The 25922-nt window shown below is 44.6% G+C and overlaps 2 protein-coding genes across 7 annotated transcripts in view; both read right to left on the reverse strand.

The window, feature by feature from the left end:
• LOC123493080 (C-terminal-binding protein 2) overlaps nt 1–16304 on the reverse strand; it is a 21845-nt gene extending 5541 nt beyond the window's left edge. Inside the window, exons 1-10 of one of the 4 annotated variants that reach the window (XM_045226916.1) lie at nt 16153–16304; nt 14675–14736; nt 13712–13878; nt 9683–9837; nt 7545–7689; nt 7120–7326; nt 6671–6885; nt 4274–4404; nt 1447–1574; nt 1038–1158 (exon numbers count right to left, since the gene is read on the reverse strand). In XM_045226916.1, the coding sequence (XP_045082851.1) occupies nt 1038–1158; nt 1447–1574; nt 4274–4404; nt 6671–6885; nt 7120–7326; nt 7545–7689; nt 9683–9837; nt 13712–13769 (1160 nt within the window). In that variant the 5' untranslated portion in view covers nt 13770–13878; nt 14675–14736; nt 16153–16304. Of the gene's footprint in view, nt 1–1016; nt 1159–1446; nt 1575–4273; nt 4405–6670; nt 6886–7119; nt 7327–7544; nt 7690–9682; nt 9838–9916; nt 11045–11872; nt 11972–13711; nt 13879–14674; nt 14737–16152 lie in introns of those variants that run through there. The other 3 variants (XM_045226929.1, XM_045226918.1, XM_045226919.1) reach the window with 3 other exon arrangements.
• Nucleotides 16305–17196: 892 nt separating this feature from the next.
• On the reverse strand, nt 17197–25868 carry LOC123493081 (protein FAM53C-like). Of its 3 annotated transcripts, XM_045226934.1 has the most exons (5): nt 25790–25868; nt 22003–22256; nt 21814–21874; nt 20863–21689; nt 17197–18462 (listed from the first exon to the last, which is right to left on the reverse strand). In XM_045226934.1, the coding sequence occupies exons 2-5, from the start codon at nt 22081–22083 to the stop codon at nt 18226–18228; spliced, it is 1206 nt and encodes a 401-aa protein (XP_045082869.1). In that variant the 5' UTR covers nt 22084–22256; nt 25790–25868; the 3' UTR covers nt 17197–18225. The 3 variants fall into 3 exon arrangements, with proteins under 3 accessions (XP_045082869.1, XP_045082867.1, XP_045082868.1); XM_045226932.1 differs by lacking the exon at nt 17197–18462 and having other exon boundaries at nt 20135–21689; XM_045226933.1 differs by lacking the exon at nt 17197–18462 and having other exon boundaries at nt 20135–21689; nt 25831–25867.
• Nucleotides 25869–25922: the final 54 nt, after the last annotated feature.

Genomic DNA, 25922 nt, shown 5'->3' on the forward strand with positions numbered 1-25922 from the left:
GAGAGATGGGGAGAGAGAGAGAGATAGGGAGAGAGGGAGAGAGAGAGAGAGATGGGGAGAGAGAGAGCGAGAGAGGGAGAGAGAGAGAGATGGGGAGAGAGAGAGCGAGAGAGATGGGGAGAGAGAGAGCGAGAGAGAGATGGGGAGAGAGAGAGAGAGAGAGATGGGGGAGAGAGAGAGAGAGAGAGATGGGGAGAGAGAGAGAGAGATGGGGAGAGAGAGAGAGAGATGGGGAGAGAGAGAGAGAGAGATGAGAGAGAGAGAGAGATGGGGAGAGAGAGAGAGAGAGAGAGAGATGGAAGAGAGAGAGAGATGGGGAGAAAGAGAGATATGGGGAGAAAGAGAGATATGGGGGAGAAAGCGAGAGGGATGGGGAGAGAGAGATGGGAGAGAGATATGGGGAGAGAGATATGGGGTGAGAGAGATATATGGGAGAGAGAGATGGGGGAGAAAGCGAGAGATGAGAGAGAGAGGTGGGGAGAGAGAGAGATATGGGGGAGAAAGTGAGAGGGATGGGGAGAGAGAGATGGGAGAGAGAGATGGGGGAGAGAGAGAAATGGGGGAGAGAGATATGGGGTGAGAGAGAGATATGGGAGAGAGATGGGGGAGAAAGCAAGAGATGAGAGAGAGAGATGGGGAAAGAGAGAGAGAGAGAGAGAGAGATGGGGAGAGAGAAAGATGGTGGAGAGAGAGAGAGAAAGATGTTGGAGAGAGAGAGAGCGAGAGAAATATGTTAGAGAGAGAGATGGGGAGAGAGAGAGATGGGGAGAGAGGTGGGGGGAAAGAGAGCGAGAAATGGGGAGAGAGAGAGATGGGGAGAGAGGTGGGGGGAAAGAGAGCGAGAAATGGGGAGAGGGAGATGGGGGGAGAGAGAGAGCATTTGTATATCAGGAGGTAAACATTTTACAGAACATTCAGATAGAAGTTAGAACTCTAATACTGTATATATAATTGATCAAATAGGTCAAATAATCCTGACACTTCATGACTTGGTTGTCCTCCTCTCCCATGCTCACCTTAACCGCTGGGGGTCTCACCTGTATGCGGAGGCTATGTTGAGTTCGGGGTGGACTGTAGCAACCTCCATACTGGGCCACTGGGACGCTGCCATCAGATACTCCTTATTCACACAGTTCTTCAGACTGTCTGGGATACGACCTAACAGGGGACAGACAGACGGAACAGACAGACAGGGGACAGACGGACGAAAGACAGACGACAGACCGACAGGGGACAGACGGGGGACAGAGACAGACAGTAGACAGAGAGACGGGGACAGGGGGTTAGAGTGGACCTAAAATATCAGAACACCACACCACTTCAGAATCTCAAAACATGCAGCCATATTCAAGCTATATAAAACCACTGAAATGATTTAATAACCAATGTATAACCAGGTAACTAGTAATCCAAAAATGAGGTTTGAGTGTTAGGGCTTAGTCTTACCAGTGATGGCCCGACGCACCTCTCTGGCTGCCTCCTCTCTGGCCTCGATGGAGGCCTGCTCACTATACCAGGAGGTATGGGGGGTACAGATGAGGTTGGGAGCATCTTTCAGAGGGCCCTGGGAGAAACTACAACAGAGAGGGGGAGTTAGGGTTAGAGAGGAAAGAGTAGGGCTGACCCCATTTAGTCGACTGGTCGATTGGCTATATATACAGTGGGGGAAAAAAGTATTTAGTCAGCCACCAATTGTGCAAGTTCTCCCACTTAAAAAGATGAGAGAGGACTGTAATTTTCATCATAGGTACACGTCAACTATGACAGACAAATTGAGGGGAAAAAAATCCAGAAAATCACATTATAGGATTTTTAATGAATTTATTTGCAAATTATGGTGGAAAATAAGTATTTGGTCACCGACAAACAAGCAATATTTCTGGCTCTCACAGACCTGTAACTTCTTCTTTAAGAGGCTCCTCTGTCCTCCACTCGTTACCTGTATTAATGGCACCTGTTTGAACTTGTTATCAGTATAAAAGACACCTGTCCACAACCTCAACAGTCACACTCCAAACTCCACTATGGCCAAGACCAAAGAGCTGTCAAAGGACACCAGAAACAAAATTGTAGACCTGCACCAGGCTGGGAAGACTGAATCTGCAATAGGTAAGCAGCTTGGTTTGAAGAAATCAACTGTGGGAGCAATTATTAGGAAATGGAAGACATACAAGACCACTGATAATCTCCCTCGATCTGGGGCTCCACGCAAGATCTCACCCCGTGGGGTCAAAATGATCACAAGAACGGTGAGCAAAAATCCCAGAACCACACAGGGGGACCTAGTGAATGACCTGCAGAGAGCTGGGACCAAAGTAACAAAGCCTACCATCAGTAACGCACTACGCCGCCAGGGACTCAAATCCTGCAGTGCCAGACGTGTCCCCCTGCTTAAGCCAGTATATGTCCAGGCCCGTCTGAAGTTTGCTAGAGTGCATTTGGATGATCCAGAAGAGGATTGGGAGAATGTCATATGGTCAGATGAAACCAAAATATAACTTTTTGGTAAAAACTCAACTCGTCGTGTTTGGAGGACAATGAATGCTGAGTTGCATCCAAAGAACACCATACCTACTGTGAAGCATGGGGGTGGAAACATCATGCTTTGGGGCTGTTTTTCTGCAAAGGGACCAGGACGACAAAGGAAAGAATGAATGGGGCCATGTATCGTGAGATTTTGAGTGAAAACCTCCTTCCATCAGCAAGGGCATTGAAGATGAAACGTGGCTGGGTCTTTCAGCATGAGAATGATCCCAAACACACCGCCCGGGCAATGAAGGAGTGGCTTTGTAAGAAGCATTTCAAGGTCCTGGAGTGGCCTAGCCAGTCTCCAGATCTCAACCCCATAGAAAATCTTTGGAGTGAGTTGAAAGTCCGTGTTGCCCAGCGACAGCCCCAAAACATCACTGCTCTAGAGGAGATCTGCATGGAGGAATGGGCCAAAATACCAGCAACAGTGTGTGAAAACCTTGTGAAGACTTACAGAAAACGTTTGACCTGTGTCATTGCCAACAAAGGGTATATAACAAAGTATTGAGAAACTTTAGTTATTGACCAAATACTTATTTTCCACCATAATTTGCAAATAAATTCATTAAAAATCCTACAATGTGATTTTCTGGATTTTTTTTCTCATTTTGTCTGTCATAGTTGACGTGTACATATGATGAAAATTACAGGCCTCTCTCATCTTTTTAAGTGGGAGAACTTGCACAATTGCTGGCTGACTAAATACTTTTTTCTCCACTGTATATACTGAGATCATGTGACACTTAAATAAAGTCCACCTGTGTGCAATCTAACTCATTATGTGATTTCTGAAGGTAATTGGTTGCACCAGATCTTATTTAGGGGCTTCATAGCAAAGTGGGTGAATACATATGCACGCACCACTTTTCCGTTATAAATTTTTTTGAATTTTTTGAAACTATTTTGTGTATGTCCATTACATGAAATCCAAATAAAAATCAATTTAAATTACAAGTTGTAATGCAACAAAATAGGAAAAAATGCTAGGGGGGATGAATATTTTTGCAAGGCACTGTACATGTGTAATGTAAAGAGAGCATGGGTTGAGGGAATAGGGAATGCTTTTCCTAAACAAATGAGGGATTTTGTAACAGACATTTTCAGTCAGAAATGGCTGTAATTATGTTTCAGCTTAAGCAACATGGACAGCACGATAAACATTGTGGTGGTCGCTACAGCAGAGAGGAGAGAGAGAGACAACAGGTGCTAGTCACGCAGTCACTCACTGTCTTTTTTTTTTTAAACACATCGCAGCAAGTCTGAGCCCGGCCCGGCACAATCAAATCAATTGCTGGTCGGACTCCCTCTAGTAATTTGTGTCTTAATTATTAAAGCATCAGACAAGCTCAGTGAATATAGTTGATTTGATTAAAACACATAGGATGTGTCTATATATGGAAAAAGTTGTACAATTTAGACTAATCGATTGGCCGAAAGAACAGACAACTCTTGGTCGACCAAGATTTTGTTTAGTCGGGGACAGCCCTAGGAAAGAGAGAGGGAGAGTTAAGGTTAGAGAGGAGAGAGAGAGTTACTGTTAGAGAGGAGCGACTGAACATCCAGTGTGTGTGTGTACCTGAAGGGCTCTGTCTCGTGGACGTCCAGTGTGTGTGTGTACCTGAAGGGCTCTGTCTCGTGGACGTCCAGTGTGTGTGTGTACCTGAAGGGCTCTGTCTCGTGGACGTCCAGTGTGTGTGTGTACCTGAAGGGCTCTGTCTCGTGGACGTCCAGTGTGTGTGTGTACCTGAAGGGCTCTGTCTCGTGGACGTCCAGTGCGGCTCCTCGTATACGTCCTTCCTTCAGGGCCTGAGCCAGAGCCTTCTCATCCACCAGACCCCCCCTCGCAGAGTTCACCAGGAACGCTCCCTGACGCATCTTCAGAGGGACCACACACAGTGTTAAAGTAATACAAACTCAAATAACTCACTGCACCAATAGAACTGACCTGGGGATGACTGGACTTTAACTATACTTTGTGCAAAGTAACTTTTTTTCAGGGGAACATATAGTTACTATTTGAATACAGATCCCACAAAATTACTACTTTTTAAAACTATTTGAATACAGATCCCACAAAATGACTACCTTTAAAAACTCTGAATACAGATCTGAGAAAGGAACTACTTAAAAAAAGCTATTTCCAAAGTACTATGTAACAATGTTGCTATTGTAATAATCAAAGTTAATACACTTGATGTAAGTGTTGCTGTATTACCTTATGTCACTCATTATGAACATATACAGTACCAGTCATAAGTTTGGACACACCTACTCATTCAAGGGTATTTCTTTATTTTTACTATTTTCTACATTGTAGAATAAGAGTGAAGACATCAAAACTATGAAATAACACATATGGAATCATGATGTAACCAAAAAAAGTGTTAAATCAAAATATGTTTTATATTTTAGATTCTTCAAAGTAGCCACCCTTTGCCTTGATGACAGCTTTGCACACTCTTGGCATTCTCTCAACCAGCTTCATGAGGAATGCTTTTCCAACAGTCTTCAAGGAGTTCCCACATATGCTGAGCACTTGTTGGCTGCTTTTCCTTCACTCTGCGGTCCAACTCATCCCAAACCATCTCAATTGGGTTGAGGTCGGGTGATTGTGCCAGGTCATCTGATGCAGCACTCCATCACTCTCCTTCTTGGTCAAATAGCCCTTACACAGCCTAGGTGGTGTGTTGGGTCATTGTCCTGTTGAAAAACAAGTGATAGTCCCACTAAGCGCAAACCAGATGGGATGGCGTATCGCTGCAGAATGCTGTGGTAGCCATGCTGGTTAAGTGTGCCTTGAATTCTTTTTAAAAATCACAGACAGTGTCACCAGCAAAGCAGCCTCACACCATCACACCTCCTCCTCCATGCTTCACGGTGGGAACCACATGTGGAGATCATCCGTTCACAAAGACACGGCGGTTGGAACCAAAAATCTCAAATGTGGACTCATCAAGCTGTTCTTGCCATTATATGGACTTGGTCTTTTACCAAATAGGGCTATCTTCTGTATACCACCCCTACATTGTCACAACACAACTGATTGGCTGAAACGCATTAAGAAGGAAAGAAATTCCACAAATTAACAAGGCACACCTGTTAATTGAAATTAATTCCAGCTGACTACCTCATGAAGCTGGTTGAGAGAATGCCAAGAGTGTGCAAAGCTGTCATCAAGGCAAAGGGTGGCTACTTTGAAGAGTCTCAAATATAAAATATATTTGGATTTGTTTAACACTTTTTTGGTTACTACATGATTCCATATGTGTTTTGATGTCTGTGTTAGGCATTTTGAAGCTGCAGAAGTGGTCTACTCTAATGTTGTGATTCCATGATCCACAAGTATTTCATTCTAGATTATATCCTATATTGACATTAATATCTGAGAGCCGTCCAAACCATGTGCTTATGATCATATATTTAGACTAATTCAATTAACTGTTGTAATTTTTGGTTCTTCATCAAATATTTGGCAGCCATTAAATAAATATGTTTTAGTTTTTGAATAACTTTCATATATTCAAATACCTTCAAATATTACTTCTTTTTCTGAGACCTGTACAAAATACAACTATGTTCTGCACAGGTCTGATATCCAGACATTGGGGCACAGAAGGAAATGGGAGATCAATGACCATAGGTGTAGGCCGTCATTGTAAATAAGAATTTGTTCTTAATTGACTTGCCTAGTTAAATAAAGGTAAACTAAAATACAGTTTTACTGTTTTTGATAGCATTGAATGAATGACAGATCTCTTGTCTGGCATTTTGTCATCACAAACCTGACGTTTTTAAAGAGACAGTGTACAATTTTCAATGTAATGCATCTCAATAGGAAAATTGTGCTTTTACACAATGTAGAAACCTTATATTCCACAAATGACTTTGTAATTTCAATGACAGGTATTCATATCAACATTTAAGCTTTCATAATAAACTAATGTCTTTACAGTATTACATATTAGTTTCTATGGCACAACATGCTTCAAAAGTAGCTCGAATTCATATAAACTATAGGCTGTATCTCAATCAATAAAAACGTATTTTCTGGTGCTCCTAAATGAAATGTGGTGCTCCTAACTTTAAGTGGGAGCACCAGTGCTTCCAATGAATTGTTTTTCATTTAGAGCCCTGTGCATACCTGTTTGATGGTGAAGTCATTGATGAGGTGGTGGTTGTGTTCGTTGAGGCTGCAGTGTAGAGAGACACAGTCAGAGTGGATCAGCAGGTCCTGGAGGGTAGCCATCCTCTGCAGGCCCAGGGAGCGTTCCACACCATCAGGCAGGTAGGGGTCGTAGAAGATCACCCCGAAACCAAACGCCTTGGCCCGCAGAGCCACTGCTTGGCCCACACGACCTGTAGAGAGAGGACAACACAGGGTTAACAAGTGTTTTCCCTAGAGTATTATGGTGGGGCACAAAGGCACCCAAAGCAAATTCCAGGGCCTCTGGCAGACCCAATTGTTGATTGAAAAGAGGCAAGACTGGGGGACAGTCTTACATTAAAATAAGCTGCTCCGAATCTGCCCATTCTCCACTACCTCCTAACTCCATCAACTTCCATATCCTTGCCCCCAGTACCCCCACTTACCCAGGCCGATGATGCCTAGCGTCTCCCCCCGGATGCGGGCAGCATCGCCGGCCACCTCCCTGATCTGCTCCACACTGGAGGCCCTGGTGCCCTCCCTCAGGGCCTGGTGCATCCAGGTGACCCGACGGTACAGGTTTAGGATTAGACACAAGGACGTGTCGGCCGTCTCCTCCACCGACGACGCCGGCACGTTACACACCGCAATGCCTGGGGGGAGGAGGGGAAAGGGGGAGATGGTGAGATGAAGGAAAGAGAGGAGGGAAGGGGCATAGCTTGTAAAGGCTGAAGTAGGTACACTATTGGCAGAACATAGAGAAGGCCTCAGGCCAGAGAAGTGGTGGTCTGTGTATCTGTTGATGTGTAATATTTAACCGTGTGTACCTGTTCGTCTGCATACTGTGTGTGCGCATCGGTGCGTGACTCACCCAGCTCAGCTGCGGCTTTGATGTCGACGTTGTCGAAGCCGCTGCCGATCCTGACGATGACTCGGAGGCCTTTGAACTTGTCCAGGTCGTCTCTAGAGAGAGTGATGGTGTGGTAGAGCAGAGCCCCCACCGCCTCGTTCAGCACCTACGGAGTTAACGCAGCGTTAGTCAGGGTTAATGCAGACAGCTATACTGCTGGTTGTCCAGTTTAGAACAGAGCTGTTACTACAGCCTTGTAAAGATGGAATCCTTAATGGTGAAACAGCGACATCCATTTGACATATTACAACCATGATGCAAAACGCTTCCCCAGCACTCCTCAGCTCTGCTTCGTCAACAAAACAAAAACACTGGCCGTGTTTTTAACGAACTGCTGCTTATAGCCCCATGAACAGGAAGCTTACACCAACACTGATTATATTATCGTGTGTGTGTGTGTGTGTACGTACGTACGTACGTACAGTTGAAGTCGAAGTTTACATACACTTAGGTTGGAGTCATTAAAACTTGTTTTTCAACCACTCCACAAATTTCTTGTTAACAAACTATAGTTTTGGCAAGTCAGTTAGGACATCTACTTTGTGCATGACACAAGTAATTTTTCCAACAATTGTTTACAGACAGATTATCACTTATAATTCACTGTATCACAATTCCAGTGAGTCAGAAGTTTACATTCACTAAGTTGACTGTGCCTTTAAACAGCTTGGAAAATTCCAGAAAATGATGTAATGGCTTTAGAAGCTTCTGATAGGCTAATTGACATCATTTGAGTCAATTGGAGGTGTACCTGTGGATGTATTTCAAGGCCTACCTTCAAACTCAGTGCCTCTTTGCTTGACATCATGGGAAAATCAAAAGAAATCAGCCAAGACCTCAGAAAAAAAATTGTAGACCTCCACAAGTCTGGTTCATCCTTGGGAGCAATTTCCAAACGCCTGAAGGTACCACGTTCATCTGTACAAACAATAGTACTCAAGTATAAACACCATGGGACCACGCAGCCGTCATACCGCTCAGGAAGGAGACGCGCTCTGTCTCCTAGAGATGAACGTACTTTGGTGCGAAAAAGTGCAAATCAATTCCAGAACAACAGCAAAGGACCTTGTGAAGATGCTGGAGGAAACAGGTACAAAAGTATCTATATCCACAGTAAAACGAGTCCTATATCGACATAACCTGAAAGGCCGCTCAGCAATGAAGAAGCCACTGCTCCAAAACTGCCATAAAAAAGCCAGACTACGGTTTGCAACTGCACATGGGGACAAAGATCGTACTTTTTGGAGAAATGTCCTCTGGTCTGATGAAACAAAAATAGAACTGTTTGTCCATAATGACCATCATTATGTTTGGAGGGAAAAGGGGGAGCTTGCAAGCCGAAGAACACCATCCCAACCGTGAAGCACGGGGGTGGCAGCATCATGCTGTGGGGGTGCTTTGCTGCAGGAGGGACTGGTGCACTTCACAAAATAGATGGCAACATGAGGAAGGAAAATTATGTGGATATATTGAAGCAACATCTCAAGACATCAGTCAGGAAGTTAAAGCTTGGTCGCAAATGGGTCTTCCAAATGGACAATGACCCCAAGCATACTTCCAAAGTTGTGGCAAAATGGCTTAAGGACAAAGTCAAGGTATTGGAGTGGCCATCACAAAGCCCTGACCTCAATCCTATAGAAAATTTGTGGGCAGAACTGAAAAAGCGTGTGCGAGAAAGAGGCCTACAAACCTGACTCAGTTACACCAGCTCTGTCAGGAGGAATGGGCCAAAATTCACCCAATTTATTGTGGGAAGCTTGTGGAAGGCTACCTGAAACGTTTGACCCAAGTTAAACAATTTAAAGGCAATGCTACCAAATACTAATTGAGTGTATTTAAACTTCTGACCCACTGGGAATGTGATGAAAGAAATAAAAGCTGAAATAAATCATTCTCTCTACTATTATTCTGACATTTCATATTCTTAAAATAAAGTGGTGATCCTAACTGACCTAAGACAGGGAATTTTTACTAGGATTAAATGTCAGGAATTGTGAAAAACTGAGTTTAAATGTATTTGGCTAAGGTGTATGTAAACTTCCGACTTCAACTGTACGTGTTTGTCTCATGTCTGAGTGTGTGTGTGTGTGTGTCTCTACCTTCTCGTGGATCTCCTGGGTGGACTGGGCATCACAGAAGGCCACAGTGGCCACGTCTTTCAGGATGGGCATCTCTATGGTGCAGTCACGCCCGTCCAGCAGGGCCACCAGGGGCCGGGGGTGCATGGGCCCATTCAGGATGGGGGGGCGGATGCCTGCCAGGGGAGAGGGGACAGTTAGATATGATTTGGCATTTGAAACATCACTAAATGTTGCATTCTTCTGAAATCTTACGTGCTGATTTGGTTCCAATGGCTGGCTAGGTTGGATCATGGCGCTTGCAACACTTATGGTTGTGGGTTTGATTCCAGCATGGGCCACGTTTGAAAATGGCCATATTATAATCATCAGACTATAAGTGTTTATCTGATGTTTACAGTCTATTTTGAGTTGGATGTTTGCCCAGACAAAATGGCTTCCTTTGGGAATATGTGATACAGTGAAAAACACAGCATACCGCACCATGTTTTTCAGATGTGACTGTCCACTGAGCTTAGTGATTCAACAATCTTCCTGGAGTCAGGACCAGGGCAATATAAGTGACTACTCTAAACACACCACTGCCCTGACCATTAAAACACACACCACTAATGCCCCTTCAAACTCAACCAGGCATGACAATAGCCACTGGCATCATCAGTGCTGGGGCCAGCCAGAGTAGAGTCAACCTGAATAATAACCGAGTCTGACCACCAACATGACTACTACTACCAGTCCAAATTCTCTCAAAGTCAGTCCATAACGCTCTCCTCTCCTCTCATCTCTTCTCCCCTCCACCTCCTGTCCTCTCATCTTTTCCCCTACAAATAGCTAGGGTCTTGTCAACACCAGCACTCAGAGGGAGCACTGAGTAGTGTGTGTGCTATGGTTACGTAATAATAATAATAATATGTAACTGGATCAGCTGCAAAGAGAGCATCTGAGATCAAAGAGATGGGGGGGTTCAAGAGGACACTCACATACAAGCTCAATACATGCAACTCCCCAAGCCTATGCATTCAGACACGCACGCTATGATGACACATGTATGACACCCGCAATGAAGGACACACACACACACACACACCACCCCCATCCCTGACTCCAGCCAGAGCAGAGGATGAAGATGCTTGCGGATTTGGCTGGCTGCAGCGCCAGCAAGGGGTGGAGAGGGGGGCGAGTGGGACTCCTGTTCTGTACACACACACACACACACACCACTGACACACGCCAGACTTTTTGTCCAGTGTGGTCCTGCGCACGTTCGCTCCAAAATTGCCATCTACCACCTAATCATTGAACACTTAGTGGCCAGAATGTGACAAAGCCAGACGAGCACAAGCCTAACATCTGGTAAAGGTCAATAGAGAAATCTGGCCAACAACAGGTGTATGGTTTGGGGGAGGGGAGTGGGGGGGGGGCAAGAAGGGGGGAGTGCATGTGTCTCACTGAAGCATTCACTTGGACAGAGGAAAGTACGCATGCAGAGGCTGACAGAAAGACAGACATGCACAAACCCACACACTCTGTTCTGTGTCATAGTGAGGGGGGGGTCTGGTGGCAGGCAGGGGGTGGAAGACAAATATTTGTGGACGCTTCCAGTGACGTCAGAGTATTTCCCAACACACACACACTGGGCCTAGCTGAAGGCGGCTTAAGAACGTGAATCTGCATCTCATTAAATAACATCAAGCATTTTCCTTGTCTTCATGTCCACATGCTGGAGATCACAATGGATTCACAATGACTGGTTAACAAAAGGCAACCGTAGAAGAACACACACCAGTAAAGTACCCTTGCATACTCGAGGCCTATGGAGCACAAGCATGGCCGCGCACACAATGCAATTCATTCAGCGCTTCATTCATTTTCCCTCCCTCATTTTACTTTCCCTCTGCCTGTGGTTTGAGGAGTGTGAGAGAACAGAGCGAGGCAGAGGTGAGGGGGAGGGGCAGAGGGAGAGGTGAGGGGGAGGGGCAGGGGGATAATGCAGCGCTACTCCACCGAACCTCCAGCCAGACACACACACTGGCGCCGTGTATACATACACACAGTTGCTCAATTCCTTTAACAGCTACAAGGACGCGCGGAGCGAAAAGGAAACGGCACACACACTCGTCGGCAACACCACACCCAAGCCCATATCGCCCCCGCTCCGTCTTCAAGCCCTCCTTCACACACACATTTTACGACACACACACGGAGCCTAACCTTGCATTATGAAGTTAGCCAGCCTGTCTTCCTCTCTCTCACCTCGCTCTCTACCTCTATCGTTCTTTCTCTCTCTCTCTGTCAGACTGTTCTTGGATGGCTAGGTCCCTGCTGTCATCCACACCCAGTCCCTCCCCCACCACCCAGCTCCAATCACAGGCGGCTCTATTGAGGGCCAGCCAACCAGCACTAACCTCATTAGCATAGCTAGGCAGCGACTGGGCTGGGCTGAGGGCGGTTTGGCTGTTGTTGTTTTTTAAAGAGACAGCTGGCCTGTTTCCCTGTAGCCCCGACCCCTCACCCTGCTGCTCTCGCTCCTCTCAGGGGACCTGACTCTTTCAGACAACTCCCTCCATTTTATCTCAACATCACCCAAGAGCTGCATTTTGCACCATTTTATTTAGCTTTGTATAACAGTATAGACAGTACAAACCAGAATGAAGCCAAATATTTCCAGAAATTAATAAGATAACTGGACCATCATTTTTTTTTGTATACACTACAAATGAGGCTTGGCATGACTTGTAATGCCAATTCCAATTTAAAAAATTGAAGAATGACACCATGATACCTTTTCGGTAGGGATGGGCATGGTTATTTGAATATTTCAACATCCAAACGGACGTTAGTATTCGATTACTTGTGAGCATATTTTTATTTTTATATTAATTATATATTTAAAAAAAAATATATATATATATATAGGCCTATTTTAACAATGAAAAGGCTTTGTCTAAAATGTTTAAAAAAGTATTTATGTGACTTTGCTACGTAGCCTACAAGGATAGACCATTACATTAGAAATGTTACTAAAACAACATCTTTATGACCGTTTTTATGAGTGCCCCCAATAAAAAAGATGCACCGGAAGCCTAAACACGTTTCACACGTGTAGCTTGTAGTTATTGTCGGTGAATCATAGCGGCGCTACAGTCAGAGGCTGCATGTATAACAAGTGAAGTGGGAGATTCCTAATCAATGCTCCTCTTCCGCGCCTGCTGAAACAAACAGAGCTCAGCGCACCGGCTCTCTCCAGAGTCGCCCAAGCAAGTTTCCATTGAACTATGCATTTTTTAAAATAGAAAATCTTTAAAACACGTATTTCGACTACTAGGATATCCCCCCCAAAAAAATCTGGATACTATTCTAATAGTGAAATCATTTCAAATGCCCATTCCAACTTTTCAGTTAATTTCTATCTTTGTCAAAATAAACACTGATCATGTTGTAGCCTAATGTAACCAGTCTATTATTCTAGCCTGTCACAGATCGTCATCATTTGTACCTTGCCTTGGCATCGTTCCTTACGGCTCACAGCTCAGACACACCAGCTTAGCCACCCACTAACCCCCCTTGAACTCCCCACAGACAGGAACAGGAAGTGCGATAAGGGCATTGTGCTCTCTCTCTCTCCAACTGTCCCAAACCCATCACTTCACTAACCTACCTGCCACTCTTCACACCAATAGGCTAATTATTAATTACAGACTTCCCATATCAGCAGCTGATGTAAGTCAAGTGCAAACGATTAGTCATAGGCATGTGACAAGTCAGTAATAATACATTCAACCAATTTCAGGTACACATTTTTTTTAAAAGACTGCACACATCCTTGAGCCCAATCAAGACATCTCTGGAGGAAGTTCTGATTGCACAGTATCCGCACTGTATTAAACCATTTCGGAATGTGTGATGTTGGTGTGAGAATACTCATTGCAATTTGACTATAACGAATTGTAAAATCCTAATATTCAAATACCCTGAATGTGTGTAATATGTACGACCTTGTATGTGTATAAGTGTAGCGAGTGTACATGCGAGTGTCTCAAGGCTCCTTACCCTCACAGATGCGGTCGAGTCTCTGCCGCTTGACTTTGTGCTTGTCCATTAGAGCCATAAGCTGGCTGTCCTAACCCAGGACACAGCAAAACAACAGCACAGAGCACTAAGGAGCCCCTTCAACAGAACACCAGCACGAGAAACCACTACTGCCCACTGAGCAACACCTGCAGAGAGAGAGAGAGGACAGAATTGTTGTTACCTGTTAAAATGTGAAAGGTTTTACTAGTAGTCATGTCTGCTGTAATGCATTTTTTCTGCAACTTGGATTGCTCCTTTTGTGCCAATAAAGTTAGACAGAAATTGAATTTGAGAGACAGGGAGGAAGGGATAGTTACTGCTGCAGGATAGGACCTTCAACAGGTTAGTTGTAGAAATGTGGTTTCAAGTCCTAGCAGGCTAAAGTAGTTCCAATAACACAGGGTCCTATGGATGAGGCGTCCACTAAACAGATGATAGGCCTATGTTCTTACACAAAATAATATAGCATACATTTAAGTATCTACACTTGTGATGTATAACATTACATCAAAATGAATGAAACCATGACTAAAGGAACTGACAAACAGATAAACACATGCCCATGTAGTGTGTTATTGGCGAGTGTGTATTCTGCCTTCTGCTTCCTCTGTGGTAAATTCAAACCTAGGGCCTGTTTCAGTACTTTGAAAATGCATACATTCTTCTCTTCCTAATGGTTATACCTGCTCTGACATGACTGGATTGGTGAAAGCGATGTAGATTAACCCTTACTTTCACCTATCCAATGGTGTGAGATCATGGCTGAATCTCAAAACGAACACTTGGCCCCTAAGCCCTTTATCAAGAGGCGAAGTGTTCAGTAGGATATTTAGCCAATGATTACCTAATCGGGACAGACAAAGGGATGGTGCAGCTTCAAAGTATTTGACCAAGGCCGTAAACCGAAAGACTAGCAACCATATGGAGGAGTGGCAGACTTACCAGCAGGAGAATCCGCTCAGTGTCTGTTCTGTCTGCGTTTCACAACGTCTGTTCAGATCTCACTGTCAAGCAGACAAAACGGTTCCTTATTATCAGAAGGTCTTCTTCACTCACGCCCTCTCAAACAAACTTACTTTGATTAGATAACATATCAGTCACTACTAGTCTAGGCCTAAGCGATATAAATAGGTGAGTGCTAAACATGGAGTACTTTGGGTTGTTTGGCAGAAAGACGACGTGAGGCCTTATAACAGAAAGTGTTTGTGGAACAGTAGCTAGGCCTAGATCACTGATTGATGAAGACTGGTGTCTAACAATTTGGACAGGGGCAGGGGTATATTATATGCCATATTATAAAGAAGGCATACATGTGTATGTGTGGGCTGGGTGGTAACCTAGCGGTTAAGAGGTTGGGCCAGTAACTGAAAGGTTGCTGGTTCGAATCTCCGAGCTGACTAATTGAAATCTGTGGATGTGCCCTTGAGCAAGGCACTTAACCCTAATTGCTCCTGTAAGTAGCTTTGGATAAGAGCGTCTGCTAAATGACTAAAATGTGAAACGTAAATGTAATGTGTACAAGTTTGGCTAGGCCTACAAACTGGACTCCAACATAGAGAACAGTGTTAGTTATAATTATCTAATAAATAATATCAATTAAATCTAATACCTAGCTATGAGACTTAGCTACAAAGAATCACAATCATTAGAGTTTGAGAAGTTGGGACAACATTCCAATACCTACGTATATATGCAAAAAGTAGCAATGACATTTGGAAACCCATCACAAAGTAATCAACAGACAGTGGGTTATGGAAACAATGGCAGTTTTTATATAATTGATACAAAGTATCCAATACAGTTGTTCGCAAGCCAAAACCATTACCACATGTGGCTGCCAAAGATTAGGCCTAACTACATTTCACTATCCCTTCAAACTCGAATAGCTAGCTACAAGTTTCAAAACTCTGCACAAGACGATATGCTAACTAGTTAACTAGCAAGCTAGATGGCTACTAATAACAACCGTTATCGCATCTGGCTAGTTAGATAGCTAGTTAGCCAGTAAACGAACATTAGCTAACTAACGTTAGGCAGCTAACTGTGCCAGATAAACAAATACGTATGATCGATAGGAATCATACTTGAATTAAACAAAACGCCCTGTAAAGCATCCCAAAAATACACACGAAGTTCTCAACCTTCTGATGGCTAGTTTATCTTTTATCAAGCATATCAATCTACCGTTGGATGGTTAGCATAGCAAGTTAGCTTGCTAGCTATCCTACTGCGTGTAGGAGATGCGTACTGGGGAGCCAATTTCGTCCGATTCGCTATCAGCGAATGGCGCTACAATGTGAATATCTGAAATGCAGTAACACAAGAACACCGGGAAACGAGTATATCCACAACGTGCACGTTATGCACGCATCATTCGCTACCCCGGTAACCTAGTAACGCACGAGCGGCGGATTATTTACCCCAATAATTGTAATTCGGTCGTGTTGAGACAGTGTCTGGACAGTGTTCGTGCGTCGGTGGTCTTCCCTCTCTCCCGATCGCCATGAAATCTAAGAAAGAGGAAGTCGCAGGTTCATGGGGGGTCAGGCCGCCGTACACAGCGTGTGACGGGCAGAGTGAGAGGTACCAGTGCACTGTTAGGAGGGGAAGGCAGAGCGCCCTCACCTTCCATGGCGGTGGACAGACAGCACACCCAATCGCTTTCTCCATAATAAAGTACTTCATGTTCATGATGGACTGGATAAACTATTACGATTTATCATGCAATATTCTTTAGAGGAAATTTTATATTTTTACAGGGTCACTGCCCTATGTTAAGTTAATTAATATAGAGCAATGTATCATGTATTGTTGTGTTTTGCCTTCAAACAAACATCCCCCCTCCAGGGCCTACTCGAATAAAATAACATCTGTTATATATCAATGATCTGTCCAATCTTTAGAACGTTTAGATAACTTTGAGTGACCACCAGGTGTCACTATAGTGAATCATGTGTCCTATGCTCTCTGGATGTTTCAAGCATTTACTTGAGGCTAGACTACTAGACTGATGCACCATTCTCAGGTGGATGTTTTCATGTTGACATAAATCTTGGAATGAAACAGGCTACATAAAGAAATCTTATCAGAAACCTGTCTTCCTAGGTTATCCCATTTGATGCCTATAAATATGCAAATACACACCCAATCTTAACATCTATCATTGAAAGAAACAGGACAAGTGATTTTTTTCTTGCAAAATTATTCTCTAATAAACTTTATTTGTACACAAATTGTGTAAGACATTTCCATCTGAAAACATAGGCTAAAAATCATCGCTCGAAAGGCCACCAATCCTCTACATCTCTACTGGTTTCTTCTCACACCCTAATGCTGCGTTTAGACAGGCAACCAAATTCGGATCAATAATTGGTCTTTTGGCCAATCAGATCAGCTCTGAAAAAGATTGATGTGAAAAGATCTGAAATGGTCAAAATACCAATTTGTGAAAGAAAAATATCAGAATTGGGCTGCCTGTCTAAACGCAGTCACACACTCACACAAAATGGTTTCCACATGTGACCACTGTACAGTACATTACATAGTGCCCTATAGGATCCAACTGCAGCGTCCAGTCAATTATTCAAATCCTATTACAGTGCAAGTGTGATCTGTTCATTAGTAGGAAACTGAATCAGAATGGACAGACTATAGAAATATAATGTAGTATCTAGGTTCCATTTCTATGAGAGACCAAGAAGAAAACATCTGGATGTTATGCACAAAAACCAGTAGAGCAGAAACACCTCTTTTTTTACACTCCGCTTAAGGCATGATTAATGTACAATATTGAATTCATCCAATGGTGGAAAACAAATTAATGCATTGTCTAAGAAGCAAGGGAAACAGAAGCAGTAAAATATCAATTTACCAGCTATGAGGAAAGCACATGGGTACCCTCCTTGATTCCCTTTACAGGTGTGTGGGTATTCCACTGGGCCAAATCAACTGCGTCAGAGAGCGCATTAAGCCTACACCCATGAAAGCAGACGTGTGTGAAAGCTTTTCAGGGGGCCTTCGGCAACTCAACTGGCCATACGTTCTGGAATGTATCCTGCCGACAGGAGTGTCCATCGCAAGCAACCTGCATCATCATTTTTATAGTTGTCGTAATGGTAGCACGCCACTACCCTGATTATTAGAAAGCGTCTATTACGTTATGTACCTTCAGAATGCATCATGTCTTAGCCATCTCCATTATTACATAATGTACCTTCAGAATGCATCATGTCTTATCCATCTCCATTATGTTTCTGGGTATATACATTTACCCACAGAGTATGGACAGGCAGAACGACAGAATTGTCCTGAAATGCTGAATAAAGTGAGCTTGTTGAAGTTGCTCTAGCATTACACTAATGCTAATATTGATCCTTATTAATCTAGTCAGCCAGTGATATGAAGGGCTCCTAATGTGGCCCCTTTGAGTGGGGGGGGGGTAATATGATGATGATGAATGCAGTCAATCACACACAGAGCACCAGGGAACTCTTTCAATTCTCCTCAATGAGGTTCAAGTCCAGTTCTGTGCAGTCTCTCTCAAACACACTCTGCTGTCCGGCCTCTAGCACACCCATATTTGTGTTCTCCTCTTCCTCACTTTCACTCAGTGGTCCAATGCTGGTTCTTCCCAGGTCTGCAGGGGAGAAGGCTCCTCTGAAGTCCCCTGGAACAGGCTCTAGACACATATAGACAGCCGCTCCACACACCAGGGGCTCCCCACTGCGAATCTACCCACAGAACAGAAAGACAAATACTTAATATCTTCAGCATTTCCCAGAAAAACAAGTTTATCCACACAACTCAGCTTTATCTGAAACTAATAAGCCTACACCCATGAAAGCAGATGTGTGTGCAGGCTTTTCATGGGGACCTTCGGCAACTCAACTGGCCATACACTCTGAATAGTGAGCTTGTCGAAGTTGCTCTAGCGATACAATAACGGTAATATTGATCAGACAGTGATATGAAGGGCCCCTAGGAACTTGCCAACAGCTTCTAGCATGTTTCGGTGGTTATTCAAACACCATTTGAGAGTAATGCTTGTCCTCCATGTTCTATTGGTTTTCAAAATCAACATTATTTTATTGTCCAGCAGCCAAAGGCATAATCCTAGCCATATTAGTAACCTATGCATCTTTAGATCTCACCTTATTTTCAAATTGATATTTTCAGCTCTGTCACATGAAACAGCTTGTGCATATGGTGCGCTTTTGAGAATGGTGTTTTCCCACTAATTGCATGTTGGAACACACGAAAAGCCTACAATCACATGCACATTTTTGAGCTTATAAAATAAAGAAAACATCAACATTTTAAGCCAAAGCTGTCTGATCGGTTGAATCAGCCTCATTTATTTTTTTAATGTGCAGTGGTTGTATGAATTTTGGATCGGTTGTCCCAAAACTCTCCCAGAGTCTGTTTTGAACTGTAGACATAAAAATATAATATTTTGTAAAGTGGTACCTTGCATCATACAATGATGTAAAAATGGTGTTACAGAACAAAAAATCAGTCCTAGTTGTCCAAAGGACAAGCTGCATTTTTTTAAAATTGTCAAACCCTGGTGAGAATGTCCACCTTTCAAATGAGACCGGTCTATGCAAATCATATGTAAATGCATCTGTACATGCACTGGCCATTTCCCCCCATCCTGTTCAGAGACCCCAGTCAGAGCCAACTCGGAGCTGTCCCTTGGTATTGTTACACTAGAAAGGCAGCCATTTCATAAACCACCACCCACCATCTTAAAACATGACACAAGGAGACACACAGCCAGCTAGCTGCAGACCCAGCAGCAGCAGCTCCAGTCACACCCACAGGTCCCACGCCCAGAAGGCCATACAAACCAAACGGGGCTGAGAAAAAAAAAAAAGACATCATTGAGAAAGGAGAAGTGATGACATCACTCCCCAGAGCAGGAAGTCAGTAGCAGTGGTTAAATATACATGGCTGGGGTGGTGGTCCATAGAGGCAAGACATTTGGCATGGGCACATATTAACCTTGTCCCTTCCAGGCTCATTTGCTACCGCATATAGAGAGCCTGGTAACACTGCAACAAAGTGGGACTTGAAAGGAGCGTGGCTTAAAATAAAGGCGGGAGAGGGACCGAGCCTGCTACAGCTGTATTAGATGGGACTGAAAAATTTAGAAAATCACCAAATCAAAAGAAATGTTCCATCACATTGACAATATTATTTTTGCAAAGCCCAATTGAATCGGAGATGGGGTATATAAAGTTTGTGAAAAATATTTATAAGATTCGTACTTTCAGATTTTACGAATTCACTTCCTTGTTTAAATAATAATAATAATAATAATAATAATAATAAGCCATTTAGCAGACGCTTTTATCCAAAGCGACTTACAGTCATGCGTGCATACATTTTTGTGTATGGGTGGTTCCGGGGATCGAACCCACTATCTTGGCATTACAAGCGCCGTGCTCTACCAGCTGAGCTACAGAGGACCACACTTCTCGCGCTTTGAAGTCCACTATGTAGGGGGAGGTTCTAAAGGGTTGCGCTAGATGATGATGGACAGAGATCAGCTAATATTCAAATTGATTGTTTTGTCTGCTCCTGCCATAGCCTTCATTCAAGTCCCTTTCTGTGGCGCCGTTGAAGCCAGACGGTTCGATAGAGAGAGTGCCGGCTGGTGGAAAAGATCAGGCACATTTCAACGATTGGACACATAGGAATGCAAGGGTCAGCCCAAAAACACACATGGCTGGTCAGGGCAATGTGGTTCCATGGCCAGGCAGCACAGTACCGACAACGCCACACCCTGAACCCAAATCCAGACTGGTCCGGTCTGGCTGGGACAGGAATGTGAGAGCAGTAGTTCTGGCTCATGACGGGAGGTGGAGGGGGCGGGGGGAGAGTCAGAGAAACAGAGGCCCACTTCTCCTGGCTAATGACCCCAAGTTCCCAACATAAAACACTCTGGTCTGCGGCGAGAGAAGCAGGAGAGCTGGGGGGTGTGGGATGAGGGGCTGCAAATGACGGAAGTTTGCTCTGACTCGAGGAGAACTATAAACAGTTTCTACCAAAATTGCGCATTGTGTTATTTTGAATCCTCTGCATTTCTGAATAGGCCTTACAATTGTTGTACATCTCATCAAGCTCACCGGAGTCATCTTGCTGAAGTCCAGGCCAGGCCTGATGTAGTAGGGCAGAGTGTCCGGGTCATGGCGTCTCTTCAGGCCGGGCTTACGCAGGTCACAGGGCTGAGAGTGGCAGCGTGGGAGACAGGGGGGCAGGTCGCGCCTCGAGGACGACGGGGAACTGCAGGCTGAGGAGGGAGAGGGGGCCGGGGGCTCCATCCCAGGGTAGCGAGGGGATAGACCTGGAGCAGGAGAGGGGGAGGGGGAGGGCCGGGGAGGCAGGATGTGCACAGGGGACAGGGAGAAGCGGCGTTGCTGCAAGGGCCGACAGGAACCCAGTGAGGCCGGGGAGGAGGAGCAGGAGGAGGGGGCGGGGAAGAAGCCGGTGCAACCCCCCCTGGGCGGGTCATAGTGGTCCCAGGGACAGCCCCAGGGGAGAGGGGAGTCAGGGGACATGGCCAGGCTGAAGAAGGTGGGGCTGGAGGAGGAGTGCAGGGAGGAGGTGAGGGAGGAGCTGGGGCCTCGGAGGGGTACGGAACCCACCAAGGAGCCAACCCCCATGCTGGCCACACCCCCTCCACTGTGGCAGCGGCGCTTGACTGGGGTCCAGATCTTGGAGGCGCTGGGGCGCCAGGGGGTGCGGCAGTGGGACAGGTCTTCGGGGACAGACAGGGAGCGGCAGTGGCGTTTGGGAGGAGGAGGGGGCGGCGGCGGGGAGCTCTGCAGGGACAGGTCTGTCACAGAGGTGCTGGGGAGAGGGAAAGGCGTCCCGAGTGGGTCCAGGGATGACAGGACAGAGGAGGCATCCTGCAGGTGGGTCTTGGAGGATGGGAACATAGACCAACTGCTCTCTGGAAGTGAAACAAACCAAAGATATGAATCAATGTAGGCCCTTCCCCCAGTTAATGATTGAACCTGATCTTTGAATGAGGCCCTTTTATTTAAAAAAAGTTTCAGGAATTAATAGATCCTTACCTGGAGTCAACCCATACCCGCTCCAACACATAGTGGGGCTGGAACCCACTTCAGGCAATGACTGAAACAGCAATGAAGAGAAGGGGATTTAAAATGACAAAGGCAACCCTTATGGCAAAGGGTAATTCCTTATGGAAGAAGTGCTATACAACAACTCGTGTGTGTGCGCGCGCCGCATGGCATGCTCACCACGTTGAGAGAGAAAGACCTGTGGTAAGGGGGCTCCTCCAGATTCTGTTTGCGGAGTTGCTCTGTAATGAGCGTCACCATGGCGACTTGCAGATGCCAAGGAGGAAGGGAGGAGGAGAGGGGGGGATTGGGTGTTTGTCAGGCCGTCAGACTCCTGGCGAGGTATGTGGAGTCCCCTCCGCACCTCAACCGGCCAGACAGACCCTTCCAACCTCACTGTGACACAGTCATCATCAACATCTTGTTCACCTCACCTGAAGAGAGAAAATACAGCATTTAATGCTGAGTAGTAAACTCACATTCACATGACTCATTTTACCAGGATTTGATTAGCATGTCAAGGAAAATCATAGCATCACAGATACAGAATGATTTGGAGCGTGAGTCAATTTCCCCCAGAAAAACAAGTTAAAGGATTTCCCAATTTATCAGGAAATGCCCATCTTCTAATCTCTCGGCTGTGCTTTGGGTCCTAACAGGAAAGTGTGTTTAAACCTCGTTTGAATCATAGTGTCATTAGTCTACTTATTAACTTAGTCCTCTTAAAAGAGGTTAAATAAAGAGGTTGCGAAACTCAGCAACGCAGGTCACTGTAAAACAAGCAGCTATGTTTACACAGTTTTGTGAGAAGAGAAAACCCCCAAAAGAAGTTTGAGTGAACACCTAATGAGTGTGTTCTGCAGACTTCCCAGATCACAGAGCTAGGCGATATCAGACACAGGCTAGGAAATTGGCTAGCTAGCTAGCCATCTGGTTGCCTAAGAGAGATAAAAGTTATTCAGACACAGATTGAGAGTTTTGGGGAATAGCCTACTACAGCACATTATAGTCAAGTGGGTCCATTTCAACAATGAGTGATAAGAGTGTGCCGACTGTAGAGGGCCATGAGAATGGAATGGGGAGGGAGCGGGCGAGGAAAAGAGGGGGAGGATGGGGAAGTGTGGGAATTGGAGGTGAGAGGGGCCAAAGGCACGCCATGCCTGCTCTGTGAGAGAGACACAAGGGGGAAGAGAAAGTGGACAACAGGACTAGAAGAAGCTTAAAATGACCAAAACACAGAGCACAAACAATATGCACACAAGGAGCAGAGCACCACTAGGAACCATGCAGTGACATGCAAAACAAGGTGCCAGTTCATAGAGTTCACTGACACATTCCACACCGTACGTTTTTTTTGCACGCAAATACCAGTCGTCAACTTTTAAACAGATGTAACAGTTATTGACACTAGACACACCCTACGGGGAGAAACTGACTCTGCTAAGGCCTATACAGTACCACACCAAATAAGGGGGGCAACAATGCAAATAGTCCAGGTAGCCATCTTATGGCTTGGGGGTAGAAGCTGTTTAGAAGCCTTTTGGTCCTAGACTTGGCGCTCCGGTACCGCTTGCCGTGCGGTAGCAGAGGGAACAGTGTATGACTAGGGTGGCTGGAGTATTTGACAATTTTTAGGGCCTTCCTCTGACACCGCCTGGTATAGAGGTCCTGGATGACAGGAAGCTTGGCCCCAGTGATGTACTGGGCCGTACGCACTACCCTCTGTAGTGCCTTGCGGTCGGAGGCCGAGCAGTTGCCATACCAGGCAGTGATGCAACCAATCAGGATGCTCTCGATGGTGCAGCTGTATAACTTTTTGAGGATCTGAGGACCCATGTCAAATATGTTCAGTCTTCAGTATGCCTGCCCATACCATAACCCCAACACCACGGGGCACTATGTTCACAACGTCGACGTCAGAAAACCACTCGCCCCACACAATGCCATACACGTGGCCTGCGGTTGTGAGGCCGGTTGGACGTACTGCTAAATTCTCTAAAACAACGTTGGAGGCTGCTTATGATAGAGAAATTAACATTAAAATCTCTGGCAGGAACTCTGATGGACATTCCTGCAGTCAAAATCAAATCAAATGTTATTGGTCACACATATTTAGCAGATGTTATTGTGGTTGTAGCGAAATTTAAATTTTAGTCATTTAGCAGACGCTCTTATCCAGAGCGACTTACAGTTAGTGAGTGCATACATTTTTCATACTTTTTTTTTTTCATACTGGCTCCCGTGGGAAACGAACCCACAACCCTGGCGTTGCAAGCGTCATGCTCTACCAACTGAGCTACACGTGGCTTGTGTTGCTACCTCCATCAGCGCAGTAGTATCTAACAAGCAAAGTTGCTTAGGCGCTAGAAGCAGAGCAGCCATGTCTGTCGGCGCCATCTTGCCATCAGCATGCCAATTGCACGCTACCTCAAAACTTGAGACATCTGTGGCATTGTGTGGTGTAACACTGCACATTTTACAGCTGCCTTTTATTGTCCCCAACACTAGGTGCACCTGTGTAATGATCATGCTGTTTAATCAGCTCCTTGATATGACACACCTGTCAGGTGGATGGATTATCTTGGCAAAAGAGAAATGCTCACTAACAGAGATGTAAACTAATTTGTGCACAAAATTGGAGAAATAAGCTTTTTGTGCGTATGAAAAATGTCAGATCATTTATTTCAGCTCATGAAACCAACACTACATGTTGCGTTTATATTTTTGTTCAGTGTAGATGACTAAGAGCAAGGTCTCTTCCTGGTTTTGGGAACTATGGGGAGTTCTCACCTTCCAACTACCTACTGTTGCTTTAAGTGCTTAGGGCTATGTGGCAAGAGAGCATTTTATTGTGGGTAGCACTAAATATGGACTAGCCATCTCACAAAACTTAATTTGACTTAGTTTGTGGGTGAACCATAACAAATAAACATTAGATTTCAAACCTACCAAGCAGTTAGAAATGCTAATGACTAAAACGTGCATGGTAATTTAATATATATAGATTGTTCGGGTTAAATGGCACGTGTGCCACTCACTGACTAACCTATACAGTTTAGCTAACTAATAACCAGTTCAGAAATACTTTATCAAGTTCTGGCAACCCAGCTAGCAGGCAACTTTTTTTGGTTGTTATCAAAGCAAAGAAAGTATCTCAAATCAATAATAAGAGTGGTAAACCAACTCGAGCCAGAGACTTAGCTCAGTTCTCCATCTTCTGATCTAGCTAGATTATAGCTAGTTACTAGCTAGTAACTAATATACATATCAGTTGGCTAGTAGGAAAGCTAAACCTACTACAACAGATGTGATGACATTGGATTGTTGCTTGCTATGAATAATTAGTTGCAATATGGCAAGCAAATTGCAAACAAATTAGTTCGATTTGGTCATCATTACCCCAAATACGTAGCTAGCAGCTAATGCTTACTGCAAAAGGCATCTGGCTAACAATGATTAACGTCACAGGTCGCAAGCTGTGGCAAACTAGCTAGCTGTCAGTGTTGGCTAACACACTGCTGTATCACCACAAGCATGTCTAGCTAGCTGTCCATGTAGCTAACGTTAGCTTGACAGCAATCTAGCTAGCAAGCTAACTCTAGCTAGCATGAACAAGCTGCAGCCCATGGGAAGTGACCGTCCTTCACGGTTATTGCAAGATGGGTAACAGTTCGTCAAATTGAAGTCAAAAGTTTATTTTAGTTCAGCTAACTCCAAGCCCTTTCATAAGCTTAACCTAATTCTCCAAACCTGTTACATTAATTATCCTAACCTGCTACGAATAGTAAATTATGTATCCCATCTAGACATAAACCCCTATCACTCAGCTGTTTGCTAGCATTCTAACTATGTTTTCATGCTTACATATTTAATTTTCAAAGTATCTGAAGCCATTTTACATAACAGTATAATAAAATTCTGTTGATTATTGACAGCAAACCCAGATTGTGCTTCGAAAACTAGCTACCTCGCTGATGATGATGATGATGATGATGAAGACGAATTTACCTGCCCTCCTCGTCACCTTAGCAACCGAAAGCAGCACCGGACAGAATATGGCATTGCACCGAATATATAGCCATTGGAAGAAACCATTAAAA

The sequence above is a fragment of the Coregonus clupeaformis genome, chromosome 2, assembly GCF_020615455.1.
Source record: "Coregonus clupeaformis isolate EN_2021a chromosome 2, ASM2061545v1, whole genome shotgun sequence".
In the NCBI taxonomy this organism is placed as follows: Eukaryota; Metazoa; Chordata; class Actinopteri; order Salmoniformes; family Salmonidae; genus Coregonus; species Coregonus clupeaformis.